Source organism: Vigna unguiculata, chromosome 10 (genome assembly GCF_037176805.1).
Source record: "Vigna unguiculata cultivar grain cowpea cultivar isolate G323 ecotype 2 chromosome 10, ASM3717680v1, whole genome shotgun sequence".
In the NCBI taxonomy this organism is placed as follows: Eukaryota; Viridiplantae; Streptophyta; class Magnoliopsida; order Fabales; family Fabaceae; genus Vigna; species Vigna unguiculata.
Window position 1 is genome coordinate 36,271,383 of NC_140801.1, and position 19,925 is coordinate 36,291,307.

Sequence of the window (19,925 nt, forward strand, 5' to 3'; positions counted from 1 at the left end):
ATAGAAAATGGCATTTTCTGGAGAATCTGAGTTTGATAACTGGCTGAGCGAGGTATGACAAGGTAGGAAATTCAATTCCACCCCAAATGCATATTAAAAACGCTGATTCTGATAACCAGAGCAAAAGTTATGGTCCTCTGAAGTTTGACTAAAAATGAGTCCAATTTTTTTTTGAATCTCTCAAATCAGACCATACTTATTGCTCCAACTATTTCTCCCATCAAGTTCAATGTCTTAGAAGTGGGGAGAAAAAAATGTCAAGTCAAAACAAGACCCGTAGCTACCAGAACAAAAATCCACAACTTAAATTCCAGAATCGGACACCATTCAACACTATTCACTACACTAGAATTGAAACTATTCATGCGCCGCGACACTATTCACTCTACAACTCAAACAACACGCACACTACACAAAAACACACAGAAACACTACTGCAATGAACATATATCAACTCAACCACACTTGAACTATACACACCAAAACACCAACACACAAACACAAACACACTGAAAATTTTACTTTGAACCAAGTCGTCTCCCAATGACCAATATATTCGTCCAAAGCTTCAATTTCCAGATGAACATAACAATATAACACAGGGGGTTTGGCATATTTAGTTTCAACACAAAATTAAATTTGCAATGCAGAGAATTAACAGTTATATGAAAACATAATGATTCATTGATTCAATTGAAAGTCCACCAATCACAAATTACCAAATTAATTGTTCTATTCGAATTTGCTCTCATGCACCCTAAGTAATCAACTAAGCGAAAATTACCATGGATTTATTGTCATTAAGCACAATAGATTTCAGGCAATTAACACCCATAGATTAAAGCAAGCTATGACAGAACCCATAAACATTAAGCATGAATATGAGCCCCTTAATGTGCACACACGAATTTGAGATTAAGCATGCATAAAAAACGTGTTTATCATTAAAACGCAACTTGAAATCAATGTAATTCCGAATACAACCCAAAAACGATCAACAATCTCATGGTTTCATTTGAATTTCCTCAATGAATCAATGCAAAAAGCTTATCTAGACATGGAAATGGAGCACACAAGCCCTTCAAAACGGAATTCACAAAAATAGGGCATTAAACCCTAACCTATGAATTGTTAAAACGCAAATCAAGAGCAAAAGAGAGATTTTGAAGCTTCAATGGAATGAAAAACGCTATTGTGATATATAAATCCAAAAACCCCATCAATAGGTGTTGTTCCAAGTCAATAAAATCCACAAAATGAGTTGTCCAATCTACCAAATACATTCAAAATGTAAATCCCACATTGGGTGCTGTCAAATGTGCATAGAAATGGCAAAAACATCAAAAACGAGTGGAGCACCTCCATGGACACTCACCAAACCTTGAGAGAGTGAAAATGGAGGTTGGAGAAGAGTGAAGAAGAAGGAGTGCGGCTATTGCATGATTGAAGACCTAAATCTCGTGGTCTTGTCAACTCTGCCACCACTAATTCCAAAATTGTCACTCTGTCACTCAGAATTACAAAAATGCCACAACTAGGCCTCAAATGTTGGCTCATTTACTCAAATGACGTGGAAATGATGTGGCAATGATGTGGCAACTCTCTTCAATTAAATATTAATGTCCAAGCTCCAAAATTTCTTCACCCAAATACCTAAAAATAATTAAAAATGAAAATTAGGTCAAATAATGTGAAATTAACCCAAATTCAGAACAATGGCCCAATAAAGCCCAACAGATGAAAACACACTAAAGATGACAATTAAGCACTGAACAACTGTCAAATGGGTACACAAAAGATAGTGAAATGGGCGAAAATAATGACCCATCAAAAACAACGTGATAAAATTAGCACACCTCAATTGCATAGAGTTTTCTAAGTTTCACTTTTGCCAAATTTGACTAAAGTTACCTTTTGCAAACACTTAGGGCATGTTTGGTATGCCCAACATGAAAGGGCAAAGTTCTCAACAAATACATGAAAAAAATAAAGCTATGAATCAACACAACTTCTAAAATCTACATAAAACTCAAAATTTGACTAAGACATAAACTTCAAGCTAGACTCGTCCAAAATAGGCTAAAACTTAAAAATTGAACTAAGTTAGTATTTGGAAATGCTAAGAAACTATGTAGACACATTATATGTGGTATATAAAGGATAAAAACAACTAAAAGTTAGGAAGAAAAAAATAAATTAAATCTGCGTATAACAACCTTGAAACTACACTATTAAGAACTAATTAGAGGAGAGTAATAGGCTAAACTTAAACAAGCAACCCTAATCTATGTAGACTACTTCCTACAAGTTTAAAATTGCTAAAAAAAGACTATAATTAATACTCACCATTGAAAATTATGTAAAATGAAAAATATCACCTATCCAAACCTAGCAATGCACCTTAAACTAACCTAAAACTAAAACTTTGCACCAAATCTGGGAATAAAATTTTGAAGTAACTAGCTAGACAAGGTTTAACATACACTAACATTGTAAGTATATATTTACTTTCTAAAATTGAACCTTACAACAGAATTTCACTATCTAAAGCTAACACACCATTCTAGAATTGCTATAAAACTATAAATGTAAAACTACACTAAAACCACATAAGAAAGTGTAAAGAAACATTGAAAACAAGTTTAATTGTAAAATAAAGTTGGGAATCAACTCAACTTCTATCATCTACATAAAACTTAAAATTTGACTATCTAAGACCTAAACCACAACCTAGACTAGTCTAAAATAGGCTAAAACTTAGGAATTGAACTAACAATAAAATTTCACTATCTAAAACTAGCACACCACTCTAGAACTACTCTCAAAATCTATAAATGTAAGACTACATTAAAACCATATAATTTTTATTTTGGTCAAATTAGTCTTGGGATTTGACTTAATAAATGGATTAACAATTTCACTCCTAATTCTACATAATTTTTTTTGAATTTAAACCTTTTTCCTTAATTTCTTCTTATTCTTTTGTACTACACTTTCTCACCCTTATCTTCTAACTATCTTACCATTGGATATTTGTAAGATACAAAATAGAAATTATTAATCATAGTTTGACTTAGGCTCTTCCAATTAGGACAGTGATGATTTTGGTCACTCTTCAGATATCTTACCCAATAAGTGAGAAATATCCCCACAATGACATGCTTTTAGGAGCAATTTCAATGAAACTTATATTAAGCAATATGGGGACACATGAAAATTCTCTATTTTACATTGCCTTCCATGTTGGACTTAAGTAGTAATAGGTTTATTACTTAAGTCCTATGTTCTTTCTTTATCACAAAAAGTAACACTGTCCTTCTTTGCCTTGTCACAAAACATAGGCGAAGTTCCCAACAACTGTCGTTGGGTGTATGATTATTGTTACAATGGTAGGAGAGGCTTGAAGGAAACTTTTGTGATAGGAGTTGAAGTTTATCTAGACGACTCGAGAATATAAATATTATTCTCTTGAGGGAGCGATTAGATGTTCATGCATCAAGCATTGTTTGTACATACCTCTGAGATGTTGAATAATGCTCTTAGCCAACATTCTTCATTTGAAAAAGTAGACGATAATCGTTTAGAAGAGTCTCTAAATGAATTTCACTTTGAGGTTTTACAATTTATTGGTAGAGGCAAATGAACCTATATTTGAAGGGGTAATAGAGTCGAAATTGTCATTATGCATTAGACTTTTGGCTGTCAAATCCAACTAGAACGTTCCCAACCAAGAATTGGACGACATGGAAAAACTCATTTCAAATCTAACACCACCAAATTAATCTTTGCCCAACAATTATTATGAAGCAAAGAGATTATTCTCAAAGTTATAACATTAATACTTGTTAACCACATGTTTCTAATGATTTTATATATTGTTTTCCTTTATGGTTGTAGTGTTGGGCTGATCTGGTCTTTAATTGTCCAAAGGCCGATTTGATCTTTAATTGCCAAAAGGTCGATCTGGTATGCCAAAAGGTTGATCTAGTTGTTAGGCCCAAGACCGATGTAGTTGTTAGACCAATACTAGTGGGATTGCTAAGACAAGAGTATGAGGTAGTAAATGAGGAGTTTAATGTTGATAACTTAGGTAATTGTCCAAGGCATGACCAGAGATATGAATTAAATAGAGAAATTTGATTTGCATTGAATAAAAGGAGAATCCAAGGGGTCAGAAAGATAAGCATAAAGGTGGACCTCGGGCAAGGAGAAGGGAAGACACTTTGAGTGCTCTAGCTGATCGGACTCTGAATCTTTTGGCTAGAACATTTTGGTATCCACGGGCTTTGGTAAAACACTACTCGACGCCCAAATTTTTTTATTTTTAAGGCATAGTGTAAGACCCGAGAAATTTAAATAATTATTTAATAAATGCAAGTAGTAGGAGCCTTTTATGACATTTAATACAAATTGTTGTGACTTGGAAAAGTACTAGCTCAAGTGGTTGAGAATACTTTATTGTATTGATAGGACTTGGGTTCGAGTCCTATGTATGCCAATTGTATGCTTGTTTTAAATGGTGCATTTCTTGTTATGTTATATATTGAATGGGAGTAGTGATAATGTAATCCTGAAATTATAGGAATTATCACAAAACAAGTATTGGTTGAATTGGTTGTACATTGACTTCGTAATTGAGGGGTTGTGTGTTAAAACCTTGCTAAGAACAAAATTAATTCTTTCTTTTTGCCAAAATTCCTCTTGGGCGTGAAGATGAAAGGGTAGAAAAACCCTAACTGTAAAAGTGGCAGCCAAGAGAGAGAGAGAAAATAGCCATAGGGACCTTGAATAGTCATTAACCTCAAGATTAATGTCAAATTTCGTTTTGGACCATTAACCCTCATTAAGGGACATTTATGAGACACTGAATTGGGGAGAATAGAGGTTTGGGGACTGCATTTTCGTGGTGCCGAAAGGGGAGGGTTCCAAAGCTATTAGAAAGTGTTTTGGAGGAGTGGGAAAGGAAGGCTCTTGGACCTTTGGAAAGAAAAGGCTAAAAGACCATTAGGAGTAAGAATTTTCATGGTAAGGGGAGCTATTTCGTGTATTCTGAAATGCGTATGTATGAATGTGTTTTGCCAAGAATTTTTGTGCTCTATATGGTATGATTTAGAGGTTTGATTGTTTTGATGTTGTTTGAGCAATCTCTTATGCTTTGGTATGAATATTATGGGGGTTTATGTGCTGTATGATTGTTTATGGCTTAATCTCAAATTTTGGTGGTCTAATTGGGTTTAAATTATGTTCATGAGTGAAATGGGGTTTCGGCATTGTTTTCTGGCGTTTTGGGTGCGTGAACGGGGAGAACATATGTTATTCTCGCTCAGGCGAGCAAGGCTTGCCTAGGCGAAAGTATCAGTGACTCGACCCTATTTCTGCTTGAGTCTCTCGCTCAAGCGGAGAGCTCACTTTTTAGGCGACAGAGCATCTCGCTAAGGCGAGAGCTCCTCGCCTAAGCGAGAGATCGATGGAATTTTATGGTTCTGCTCGAGCATCTCGCTCAGGCGGAGAGCTCTGTTTTGGGCAACAAGTCATCTCGCTCAAGCGAGCGTACCTCGCCTAAGCGATGAATCATGGAGAAATTTATGTGATTCTACGTGAATCGCAGCCCAGGCAAGAGGTTTTTATTTTGGGCGAAGGGTGAATTCGCCCAAGCAAGAAGATCTCGCCTAAGCGAGCCTTCGCAAATTGCCACTGTGATGCGCTCGCTCAAGCGAGAGAGCCCAACTTAAGTGAGACAAGCCTGATCGCTTGGGCGAAGGCTTATAGCCTAAGCGAGAATAATGTAGTTTTGTGTTTCAAGTCAGGCGATATGGTTGCAGGCTTGGGTTTTTGTGTGTGATGATTGTACGCTTTGATGCGGACTTAGACTAGGATATGTTGTGCCATGAACGGGTAGGTTCATGGATGGTGGTGAACATATGATGATATGAGCGGGGAGGTTCATATGTTTTGTGCTCACACTTGAGAGATGTTGGTGGATCACATGTGTTGAACTACGGACGGGTAGGTCCGTAGAGCAAGACTACGAGCAGAAAGGTTCATAGAGCAGGACTACGAGCAGGGAGGTTCGTAGAGGCAAGACCAGAGTGGGCAGGTTCGTGTGAGCATCATAAATCCTGAGTCCATGGGTAACTGTTGTGTGAATTGAAGGTTAAAAAGCCTTGGGATATTAAGGTCTTTGCCAAGAACTAACTAGGATGAGTTAGATTGGTGTATTGTTTGTATTTTGTTAACTTATATGTTGTTTTATTTATAAGCTCACCATTTTTGTTTGTGCTTGGCGATGATCATGTAATTATTTACACGGGAGCAGATGAGTTACAGGTGATGTTGCTGACGCTTGAGACGGAAAGAGGTGCTAGCTTTGGATTTGAGCTAGGAATTTATTTATGTTACTACTATTTTATTGGATTTTTGGAAAATTGTAATATCTTTATTAATTTTATTAAATAGTTTTTGGCGTGTGGTACAATGTAATAAATTTTCCCGGGTTTGGGAATAATGAAAATATGACGTTGTTTTATAAATTATTTATTTATTTTAATTAAGTAATTTCTAGTAGGGATATTACACATAGTATCACAAACAATGGGGTAAAACACCTACCTTCACCTTCTTGCCGCATGTTGCTAATCCACTCTCTCTTAGTAATAATTTTCAAATCTCGTCATTGTGACGCCTTCCACGCTTTTGCTTCCCATGGACGCACCACGTCAAAATTGGGCAAGATCTTCTAGAAAAGGAGTGTGGCTTCCAATAACCAAGCAACCACCACAATCTTCTCTCTGGATTTGATCTATGCCACCATTTCTCCCTAGTGGAGATGAATAGGGAGCTGACACCACCAACCATGATTACTTCGATTTCAACTACTATTCCACCTTGCAAGGAGATGCCTTCAATTTACTACCTATCCTAGAAGAGTTTCGTGTTGATTCATACATCTTCTAAGCCATTACATTTCTGCTATGAATGGTATTGTCACTTCCATTTCTCGCCCCGTTTTATTTGCCAAAATTGTTATGCGCTCCACTTTCCTTAGTTCTACTTTAGGGAGATGAGTCATAGTCAGTTCTTAACCTTAATAAGACCAGCCTTTCAAAAATTGACTTCAAGGAGATCAACCATGAAGTAATTGCTTAAAAGAATGATTTGCAAAAGGAATTTTGTCGCATTAAAACTTAAATCTAAATTCTCCTTTTTTTCTATCTCTTCCTTTTATTACAAAGTCTTCTTCGTATCTTCCCCACTTCTGACCTGACCTTTCTCACTCATCGATACTGAACCGATGTCCAAGTCGGCTTTTGGCCTAATGACCCAACCAACATTGGACGTAACACTACATAGTCCCCTAGCCTTTGGTCTAAAATACTAAAAAGGCTAAAAAAATGTGAAGAAATGACTCATTTATCAATTGATATTGGGGCTGATGATGTGATTGATATTTTGCCTATCTTGAGAACTCCTTTATTATTGCCTTATTCTTGTCTCCTTAGTTCCTTAACGCCACCTCTTTAATGTAATTAACATTGATTCCAATAAATGGGATCGACCATTAACCCATTTCTTAGAAAGATCGGCCATTAGACCTATAAAACTAATGAGATAGGCCATTGGGCCTATCACCACATAACCACCAAGTCTTAGCTTTTAGGAAGTGTGAGGCTTGATAGCATTAGGAGCCAAAACATACATGTTCCAACTAATGAGATCGGCCATGGGACCTATCCAACTAATGAGATCGACCATGGGACCTATCCAACTAATGAGATTAACCATTGGACCGATTCAACTAAAGATATCGCTAATGACATTAGTTAAAAAGAATGATGGCAAGAATATGCAACAAAATTAAAATTATAAATACAACTAAAATTTGAACCAAACTTAACATTTTAAATTTTTGGCCATTTACCTACCCATCAATTGTCAACATGAAAAGTTACATGTGCAAAATTGTCAACATCCATTTTTTTAAAAGTTACAAAAGTATATGGTTGGTTAGTGATTTGAAAATGCACATACGCAAGAACAACTAACTTTATGTACTATTGGTAAGCATATGTGTTTGTTGTAATCATTACTTTCAAGTTCCTTGATAGTTATAAATACTTCACATGTTGTCCCTTTCAAGTTCATTGATAGTCTAACCAACATGTATGATAGATGCACAATATGTCATAGTAGCAAAAATGTGGTTCAACATGTTAGAAGTGGAGACATCAACATGTTATATATCTAACACAAGGTGCAATACATGTATGTCCTGTAAGAGGACTAAAAGTAAAACTTCCTCCAACTCGTGGCATAGGACCAACATGTTTTTCAACTAAAGATGTTTCATTAAAATGACCAAGGAATAGAATTAACTTTATTTCCAAGAGTGTTTTTACTTGATAACGAATCTAGTTGGTGCTTCAATAAATGACTTCTTAAAACTAGTTTTGTTCATTTTTGTTTTGTCAAAAAGTGTTAAAGCATGCCATTATCTCAATTGCAAAGAGCGGAGATAGGTTGAATGACATCTATGAGTATCAAAAGTTTGTGCAGGACATTAATATAAGAGGAAAGATTTGGCTAAGGTGGTGGGGATTAAGTGTTGTTGTGTTATGAATAACACATTTCAAGAAAACCATACCAAGAATGTCAAGCTCTGTTGTTGCAGGGCAAGGACCATACAAGAGAATATTGTAAGTGATAGCTTAAATAGTAGTGTTTAACTTAACTTTTTAGTACAAAGAATGAAAAATAATTAAATAATGAAAAATATAGGTAGAAGTGACAATTTAACTGTTAGCTATAACATTTGAAATAATGAAAAAAAGTTTATGAAAAATAGATGAGGAAGTGACAGTTTATTTAGGACATTGAAATTTCTTCAATTCACGAATTATAAGGCTAATGAATCATAATGGCAGCAAATCATAAATACTTTTAAATATTCAAATTATAATTCGCTAATTAATGTATGAAAAACTATATATATTACTAACAATATAATGATCTCATAAGTAGTTTGAGTTAATAAACTTAGATATACAAGCTAATTTATAGTTAGATAATATAATAACATTGTTATTATACCATGTTGTCCCTATCCAAGCTCGTTGAGTGACATGGTTAGGATCATCAATGTATCCAAGGTATTATTTACTTCGGAAACGAGAATTTTGTCACTTCTTTATCTTTAAAAGCATCTCAAATTGTTGAAGAAGGGAGGGGTATTTAAATTTTCCTTGGCCTTTGCTCCTATTGGGTGGACCAAGTCTCTCCAATTGAGGGCTAATGGGGTTTTCGTTCCCTACATATTAGATATGTTGAAATTTCTTCTTAACACTATTTCTTTCACACTTAAAATGAAATTAGATAACTCTAGATTTTTTTTTATCAACAAAAACAAATATATTAATAGGGTTAATTGGGTTACCCAAACCTGTATACAATAAGATCAACAACATAAAAAATAAAATACAATATAATAAGGCACTCTTTGGTTGCCCTCCCTACAACAAGGAAATCTCAACACAATATGACAAATGTTCATTTTTTTGGCTATAGTACTCTTTCAATAAAATATAGTAAGACTCTTAGTTCCTTTGTTTCCATAGTGTCTTTACCCTTCAAAAAAAGGCAACACTTGTGTTATATACTGTTTTCCAGCATTAGATGTGTTGTATTGTGTTTGTAACCAGTGGTTGTTGGTTTCTCTCAAAATTGCAATCTACAAAAGGGTTAGCTACCAAAATTCATACACATAATATTCCTACTTTCTATCAAGACAATGTTCAAATTTTAGAGTTGTTGGTTTCTCTCAAAATTGCAATCTACAAAAGGGTTAGCTACCAAAATTCATACACATAATATTCCTACTTTCTATCAAGACAATTTTCAAATTTTAGCGTTGTGCATATATGAATATCGGATGCCCCACCTCACTAAACATAGTATTTATATCTCATCATACAGCAAATATGTTTAAATTGTCTTACATACTCATAAGTGCATTGTTTGTAAGCATATAATTGGGCTAAAACACCAGTCTGAGAATGAAAATGTTGCTTTTGGATATTTATTTATGATCCAAGACCAACTTTTGATTTGTGCTAGAATATTTCTTAAACATCAGGTTTAAGATTCCTAAATATGATATTATTCCTTTGAGCCCAAATATTCCATATGATCATCACCCACATACACCTCCACACCTGATTGCATTTATTACATAGGTCAGGAATTTGAAACTGTAGAAAATGTTCCCTTGCTCTCTTGTGATGTACAAAAGATATTCCAACCTAATTATCGCACAATTTCCATATATAATTTGTTGCTCTACAACTAAAAAAGAGATGACGTATTGTCTCCTCATTATTTCCACACATTACATACATTCTAGTTCCCAACTCTATACCTCTATTGTATAAATTGTCATATGTTGCGACTTTATTTAACATCACTCAACATGCAAAATATTTAGCTATTCGTAAGGCTTTAATTCTCTAAAACTTATCGTATAGGGCTTCGTCCTCACCTTTGATTCCATTTTGCAACTTCTTATAAGCATACTTTACCATATAGATTTTTGTTTCTTCATCCTTCCAATCCCACTCATCGTCACTATCCCTAACTAATGTAAACCCTTGTAATTGGTTCAGCATTGCATTATTAAGTGATTTTTCCCATTCAAACCACTCTCTTCTCTATTTGAATTTTCATATCCATTGGTTTTCGTATCAGTACCTAAACTCTCCTAGTGTAGCATGCATTTAGGTTTGAATTAGCAAAGAGTCTAAGGTATATATCCCTAAAAACAATCTCCTAACCAAGAGTCTTCCCAAAATAATATTTTATTTCCTAATCCTATTTTCCAACTTACCACTTTGTCCTCTCCCACACATTATCATAATATCTCTCTACCATCCCGAGCCTCTAGTTTTATTCTTACTCTAGATACTTAAATATAATACACTGAAATTAACTATAAAATTATCATTTGGACCGATAATTATATCACACACTCGATTAGTAATTCTGAAACTACAGACATAATTTTAGTATTTTACTTACTATACAGAAGTGCATCTACATGACTCATAAGTCTATGGTGAAACCCCTTGCGCCATTAACATAGGGAGATGGTGAAGTGTTATCGACCCTAGAGGAATCATGCCTGGTTGGATCATATTTTTCACCGTCACCCCAAAGGGCATAGGCTTCTTCGCCGTGGACGGCATCGTCGCCGATCTCGAGCTGATCGTCTGGCATCCTCAAGGGTATGAAGAACTGTATGGCTAGAAGAATGAGTGTGGTGGAGATCAAGTTCCATGCTGTGATGAAACATGCTGCCACCAATTGCTTCAAAAACTGAACACCACCACTGCCACCATAGAAGGCACCCCTTGAGTTGGTCACCGGCAGTATGAGCCTGCAAAGCTCAGGTTCTGCTAAGAGACCTGTGAGGAGGCCACCCAATAAGCCAGCAACTGCATGTGTGTGAAATACTCCTAGGGCATCATCTACCTGTGTTGTAAACCCAAATGGCAAGGCCAGAGACATTATAAATTCATTTCAACCTTCTTTTGCAATGAAAATTTATCATCTTACAACCATCTTTTTCTCTTAATTCCACCTTGCCACCTCTCTCAATAAATAGTGAAAGAAATACCCGAGTAATATGTTTTCTTTTAACCGTTATAAAAAAAGTTGTGTTTCATCACTTTAGATTATTTAGTCATTTTATTTTATGAAAATTAATGTAAAATATTCTTCTTAACAAATGACGTTTGGAAGTTATATTTTTCTTTACAAATGACGTTTGAAGTTATATTTGTCTTTACAAATGACGTTTGAAGTTATATATTAATTTGTTGTTGAAAATGGTGTTTTATATGTACACTAACACTTCTTGACTTATAGAAGTGATAAACTTATAGTATATATGATCAAATAAGAAGATAGATAAGAACAAGAAAAAATATGTAATATATGTGTACAAAGTATACGTGTATTATTACTCTTTAATGATAAAATATTATATTTAACTAATAAAATAAGTATAAACAAAATTTTGCAATAAAATAATATAATATTTACGTTTATTAGATGGTAGTATGGAAAAATATAGGGTGAAACTATATCATGGTTGTTTTACAGTATAGCAAAAAAGCAGAACCTATATTAATTTAATGGGAAAAAAGATAGGATATGTTTACACCATTTTTAAAGTTTAATATTAATTTATTCTAATTTTTTTGTCTTTCTAATTTTGAAATACATCTTTACGCTCGAAATGGTTTAGATATTAATGTATAGAAAACAATGATTTAGATGGTGATACTATAAGTGGTACATTCAAAATTAGGTAGAAAAAATATAATTATTTTCTAAATGGCTGGTGCTGAATTTTAAAAAAGGTGAACGGACCAAAAAGAAATTATATATACATGATATTTTTTTCACATATTATAAATATATTAATAAGAAATCGTTGTATTATTCAAAAACTTTCAGGATTTCTTTCCATTATAAAGTTCGAAATGAAACTTTTATGTAACTGAAATTAGTATATATTAATTAATTATACCAGCGTAATACATGTCTATCACGTTATGTATATTTTTTTTTAAATATCTAAAAATTATTTAAATTTTAAAAATAATAATTAAAGGAGTAAAATTGAAAAAAAAACAAAGGTGTACATAGTTATAAATATAGTTATAGATAAAATAAATTTTAATTATTGAAATAAAAAATATTATAAGTAATATTGTAAATTTAATTTTATAAGTAATTATTTAATTCAAAAAATAGTTACTAGATTGATAAAAGAGTAAATAATTTCATTATAAATATTAGCATACACATAGACACTGTGTACATATTTTTTAATGTTTTTAGGTTAATATATAAAATAAAATTATATTTATTAAAAATAAACTGAAATATATCATAACAGATGAGAGAATAACTATTAATAAATAGAGAAAAACAAAAAAGTAAAGATAGACGATTTTTTAAAAAAGCTTAAAAAAGTAACGGTCAATTTTTAAAAATATAATAAATAATTATATTTTAAAAAGATAAAATTAATATTTTGAAATGTGGACAGAAGAGGGAATCATGTTTATATATTGTTATAAATTTTAGAATATTATATAATTATTTTGAATTTAAAAAGTAATTACTAAGGAAGAGTAGCATTTGTATTATGAATAACTGTTTAAATTTAAGAAACAATAATTAAGATGGTAACATTGAAAAAGTAAAAAAAATATCGAGGTATATCTCTTTAGTTTTATTAGTACGTATACAAATGTTAATAGGTGATAATATAGTAAATTATTAAGTTAATATACAAAATAAATTTATATTTATTAAGAACAAAGTAGAATAAATGAAGAAAAAAAAAATTATTGTTAATGAATGAATAAAAAGAAAAGGAAAATAACTGTTTTAATAGAACATGTATCGATTAGTCTTTAAATAATAATAAGTAATTATATTATAAGGATAAAATAGAAATAAATAATTGTGACACAAAAGAACTTTATAAATAGTTATATATATATATATATATATATATATATATATATATATATATATATATTAATATATATTAATATTTTAAAATATTATGTAATTATTTGAATTCAAAAAATAATTACTAAAATAATAAAATTGAAAAATATTATCTTTCATAAATAATTATTTAAATTTAAAGGTTGTAATTAAAAGAGTAAAATTGAAAAAAGCAAAGGAGGACACCACTATACCCTCTTTATATATTTAAAAAGTAGCAATAAGAAGATAAAATTGGAGAAAGAAAAGAGGAAACAAAAAATGTGTAACCTCTTTATTTATATATTACTAGCTTAAACACATATATTATATTGCATTTATATGTACAAATTTTGTAAATATATATAAATACTTAAATTTTAAAAGTTGTAATTAAAAAATATAATTTGAAATATATAGTTATAAACAAAATAAATTTTATTTATTATAATAAAAAAATATTGTAAATAATATTATGTAAAAATATTACGAGTAAATATTTAAAATTAAAAATAATAAAACAATAAAAGAGTAAATAATTTTTTTTAATAAGATATTATTTGAATTCAAAAAGTAATTATTAAAATGATAAAATTGAAAAATATTTTTTAGAATAAATAATATTTAAATTTAAAAAATAGTAATTAAAAAAGTTAAATTGGAAAAATAGAAAAAGATACCGAAATGTATTCTTTTTACAGATATAGATATAAATAAACAATGACAAAAAAGTATATTAAATTAAAATAAATTTAATAATATATGGAAGAGTGGTCTCATTTTTTGTATCAATTTATACCATATCGATGGATTTAAGGGAAAATATTGGTTAGATAATAAACAATATATGATATTGTTAAAAATAGTGAAAAGTATATAAATATAAAATATCACAGCTGATTTGATTTGTTGAGGAAAGATGCTCTTGCTAACGATACCCAAGGATTATTATGAAACTTGAATTAGATTAATAATATCAACCATGATGTATCGACATAGAAAAATAAACAGAACCTTCTGGAGAAAGCTTGACTTTTTGTGGAGGATCATCATAGTCATCCATGGAATGCTCCCAGAAAGTATTCCCATCACTATAGCTGCCCAAGATTGCACAAGCCCTGAAATTTTTCATTCTCACTTGGATATTAAATAATGTCAACAAATGCCAACTATGAACATTAGTGATGTAATTAAGCACTTTAATATCATTTTAGTCAATGTATAATTAAATATTTAGCTATTCAATATTTTTCTTTTTGTTGATTTTGATTATGTTACCTTTTCTGATTGAAGATTATGTCACTGTTTAGACTTTAGTAATTGTTTTTCAATACATGTGACATGTGTTTAGAAACATTATATCAAACAACCTTTTTCTATATGAAAACGATTTTGAAGTGACATGCGAAAATTTGTAATTGATGTTATTATTAAATGGAGGTTATTTTAAAAAATTATAAATAACAAAGTCAAAATTAGTAGTTTTGCAAGTTACACATCTTATTTAATGAATTTTATACATAGTATTCTTTATTTTCCAATAACGTTGACAAATAACAAAGAAAATGTTTGAAAGCATTATGATATATACATTTACTAGTTTTGATGCCTTTTGATATTGGCCAAAATATTTATCTGTTATCTTAATACATATTTCAAAGTTTTGGAATTTAAGAAAATTATTAAATAATAATCAATTTTAAAGATAAAAGTTATATTTAGAGTAATTTTAGAGATTAATTTTTTAATTAGAGACCAATTTATTTGGTAACCAAACTCTTGGTAGCTTAATCAATTTAAAAATCAATTCATATTAAAAACTATTTTAGTTAATAATTTAAAAATCAATTAAAATTTTTTAAAACTATTTTAATTGTCAATAAATTTTAGTTTATAAATTAGTTATTATAGTGACTACTTATTTTTTCTATTAAAATTAGTTATTATAGAATTTTCTTATAGTTAGTATATTATTCCGCTTTTAAATTTTGAAAAAAATTACCATAGTAAAAAATTGTAAGAAGTGACAAACTAAAATTATGATCTTTATTTAAACTTTTTATTTTTCACAACCCATAAATTATGTTCAATATACACAATTTTATTTCATATAACCTTTTTTTCTTTTAATGAAGTTATGCTTTTAGTACAAAAAAAAAAAGTCATATTTACTAAAACTTGCTGAGTAAAGCAGAAAAAAAAAATAGAAAATTCTCACTTATCAAATACAACTTTATTACAAAACGAAATAAGAGTCATGTTTACCAAACATAATTTTAATTAAAAAAAAGTATAAAACAAGATATGACATTTTAAACTCGACTTTTTTATTGTTACAAATAAAAAGTTAAAGTTGGTAAAACCAAGTTTCTTCAATTCGAAGTCATACTTTCTAAGTAAACTTATCTAATTTTTTATTTTTTATTTTACAGTCGGTCTATTTTAATATATTTATTTTTTTGATGAAATTACACCATAATAATACATTTTCCTTTACTTTTGAGTGGTGTATAGGGTAAACATATTAGGCCAATTTGACTCAGTCTTTTTGTTTAGACTAAGGACCAGGGGTAAGATGGGGTTAGGTTTCTCCACAAATTAAACATCATATGATCGAAGGAAATATGACTTCACTAATACAAGTTCCTATAGTAAATTTCTCTCCAATATTTATGAACACTTATATTAACTCAGAAAACGTATTTATTTTGATGAGATATGATCCTCATACATATAACACGTAGTTGTGGAATTTCTATTTGACCTTGTTATGATGATGAGGATGAAGTTCGTGTCAGGTTTTATAAAGAGGGTTTCACTGATATTACTCTCAACCCAAAACTTTAAGACAATGGATTTATGAGTCTTTATTTTTATATAGTGTTTCACTTTCTTATTTCCGATCAATGTGGAATTTAAACTCACACTTGAATTCCTATCGGTTCCGGCAGTAGATATAAGGATGAAAAAAAAAGTATATGTTAAGAAAGAATAGATATAAAGATAGATATATACCTGCACCTGGGGTGATGCAAACGAGTCCAGTCATCATGCCCTGAACAGCTCCAATGACAGATGGTTTGGAGAAAAAGATGACATCGAGAGAGGTCCAAACAAGGAGGCTAGTGGCTGCACAAATGTTGGTGTTCACCACAGCAATCGAGGCGTCAACGTTGGCTGCATATGGTGCTCCACCGTTGAACCCTGACCACCCCATCCACAGCAACCCACCACCCGCAAGCATCAGCAGCACATTGTTTGGTGGAAACCTCTCCCTGTCACTCTTTAACCTTGGCCCTACCTTCATCCATCTTTTCTCTCAGCATTTTCAATTCAATCACACTTGTGCAATTCACAGTATAAAAATAAAAATTCTCTTTCAAATATTAAGTGTAAAAGTAGAATTGGTAAATATTGAGCATATAGTGAGAGAATGAAGGGGAGAGAAGGGGTGTTATATATACCCAGTAAGCAGCAGTGAAGCCAGCAACTCCAGAAGAAAGATGAATAACATAGCCTCCAGAGTAATCAATGACCCCCCAATGGTAGAGAAAGCCACCACCCCAGAGACTGAAAGCCCCAACAGTGTAAGAAAAAATGAGCCAAAGAGGCACAAAAGCCATCCAAGCCCTAATGTTCATCCTCCCAAGAACAGAACCAGCCAACAAGATAAGCGTGATGGCAGCAAAAGTGAACTGGAAGTAGACAAGAGAAGCCATGGCGAAGAAGGGCTCTGACATCTTGCTCTCGACGGTTCCGTTGTTGAAGTAGTGGGTGGTCTCAGGGACCTTGGCCTGGCTTATGAGAAACTTTTGGCCGAGGGCAGGGGCACCCTTGCCCCAGAAGGGAAAGAGTTTGTCCCCGAAGGCCATGCGGTAGCACAAGAGGACCCAACATATTAGGACTGCTGCGAAGGCGTAGAGAGCCATGAAAGCAGAGTTGACTGCCCATTTTTTCTTGACTATGCTGGCGTAGAGGATGACCAGGCCTGGCATGCTTTGGAGACCCACCAGAGTTGCTGCTGTTAGCTGCCACGCGTTGTCACCTTTGTTCAGCCACCTCGGTGCTGCCGGGAGGTGTTCTTCGTATGCAGGGGCTGTGGCCATGCTCCCACACCTTTCGACCAATCTTTTCTGATCTCCTTTATGTGTCGCTCATTTTCTTTATAACTTTTAGATCACATTTTGTAAAATTAAATTTTAAGACTTTTGTGCTTTAGTGGGTTCGTATACTTATCAATAGTGCAGTGCCAATAAATTGTAGAGCCGTTCATTAAAGCTTCAGGATGTGCTGGACTCTGTCTTTTGTAGGTTGCTGCCAAATTCTTCTTTAACTTCAACAGAAGCTGAAAACTACGAATATTTTATTTTATCTTATCTTGTTTTATATATATATATGTTCACAGTCTCACATCAATGTTAGGGCCCCAATCAGAGCAACACTCCCGGTTGAAATGTTGGTGTCTTGTTAACGTCATGTAGACTATTCTACCACCATGCACCATTATCTAGCAAAATTCAAAGCACCATTTTAGCAAAATTCAAGATGAATTATAATTGTTCCTAGTTGTGAAAATTCATGATAGTTCACAGAAGCTTCTAAAGATTCAAACCATTTATATATATATATATATATATATATATATATATATATATATATATATATATATATATATATATATATATATATATAAAGAATTATAGATATTTGCTTGACAATCAGTAGGTTTTATGACAACAGTCTAACATTTACTTCTTGTTTTCTTCCGTACAATGAGGTAGTTGAAAAAGAAATTATACAGGATAAGTCAACGTTTATTTAAGTTTGTAATTTGTTTAAATTTGTATTTGTAAAAGAAAAATTTTAAAATCAATAATTTAATAATTTATGTAAAGAAAAGAATCACGCAAAATAATTTAATTTTATATTATATATATAATATAAATAAAATAAAATTACAAGTTCTCATATTTTATTTTTCATATTTTTACAATTTTTACAAATTCTTAATACTCATAAAATTTCATACTTTAATTATATCATTTATAACATTTTATATTATAATATAATTCTTAAAATTTTATAAATACGCATCTCAATTAATTTTATACTAAATACTCAAAATTAAAATACAAAACTTAAATAAATGTTTATTATAATTCTTTTCTTGTGTATAATTAATTATTAAGGTAAGAATATGTTCGGTATAATGAATTTCTTATTTTTGTTTAATGCAAAAATATCTTTAGTACAGTAAAATTAATTCTATTTAGAAGAAATGTTACATGTGGCTTTTCTTTTGTTGTTTATAGAGCTATATTCACTTATACAAGGGCATGAAACATGTGGCAGTTAAAAGTTTGTTCGGTGAAGTTTGTTGAAGCGAAGGAACAAAGGCGATGCGAAAAAAATGTTTTCACGCCGGTATTTTTCTTTTCTTCCTTTAATGTTCATATAAAAACTCTAATTAATAATAAATTAAATCAAGATAAATAATTAAATAAATCAAATTATTTAAAACAAAATAGTGAGAATAAATATATTATGAGATGTCGAGGAATCTATGTCTAAACAAAGATAGTATTAACCAAAATGATTAACAAAAATAATTTAAAAATAATTTAAGTATGATTTTAGTTTCACACGAAATTAGAATTTATCATTGTTTAAAATTTTGATACATTTTTTCACAAATTTTAAAAATGAATAGATATATTTATTTATATCTAATTACATTAAGGTCTGTTGGTGTGTCAAATACGTTTTCCTATTGACATTGAAACGATAATATGTCAAACGGTATAAACAACTCAAATATTAGCATGACACATATTTGACACATCAAAAAAATTAACATAATTGTGTTAAATTTATTCATTTTTAAATTTTGAGAACCAAAATGTATCAAAATTTTTGACATAAACGAATTTCAATCTTGCGTTATAGTTCAGGAACTAATGTACTTAACCTCAACATAAACTTTGGGTCTTAAGGCCTTCCCACCTCAAAATGATTACTCAAATAATACTAATAATAATAAAAATATGAAATAATATAATAATAATTATTAATAATACGACATATATATAAATCAATGAATATTAATAAAAGATATAATACTATTAATAATAAAATTATTATAATAATAATAATAATAAATAATAGATAAAAATAAATGAGGTAAGAAGTAGAAATAGTCTAGGTTGAGGCACGCATAGCGTTATCCTTGTAGAGAAAACGCCCCTACTGCACAGGGCTAAACAAATACACATTCATATGTGTTTCAAATCTTATGCGTTTCCCTCCCAAGATACAACAACTCGTCAGATCGATCGAGTGCAGCGAAAGATCTCCGAACCTTATGAACA

At 31.2% G+C, this 19,925-nt stretch overlaps 1 protein-coding gene across 2 annotated transcripts; it reads right to left on the bottom strand.

Moving 5' to 3' along the window:
* Window positions 1-1,519: 1,519 nt before the first annotated feature.
* On the bottom strand, window positions 1,520-17,828 carry LOC114166562 (ammonium transporter 2-like). 2 transcript variants are annotated; one of them, XM_085667754.1, is made up of 5 exons: window positions 17,022-17,828; window positions 16,573-16,858; window positions 14,572-14,675; window positions 11,068-11,520; window positions 1,520-1,653 (listed from the first exon to the last, which is right to left on the bottom strand). In XM_085667754.1, the coding sequence occupies exons 1-4, from the start codon at window positions 17,661-17,663 to the stop codon at window positions 11,092-11,094; spliced, it is 1,461 nt and encodes a 486-aa protein (XP_085523880.1). In that variant the 5' UTR covers window positions 17,664-17,828; the 3' UTR covers window positions 1,520-1,653; window positions 11,068-11,091. The 2 variants fall into 2 exon arrangements, with proteins under 2 accessions (XP_085523880.1, XP_027907112.2); XM_028051311.2 differs by lacking the exon at window positions 1,520-1,653 and having other exon boundaries at window positions 10,975-11,520.
* Window positions 17,829-19,925: the final 2,097 nt, after the last annotated feature.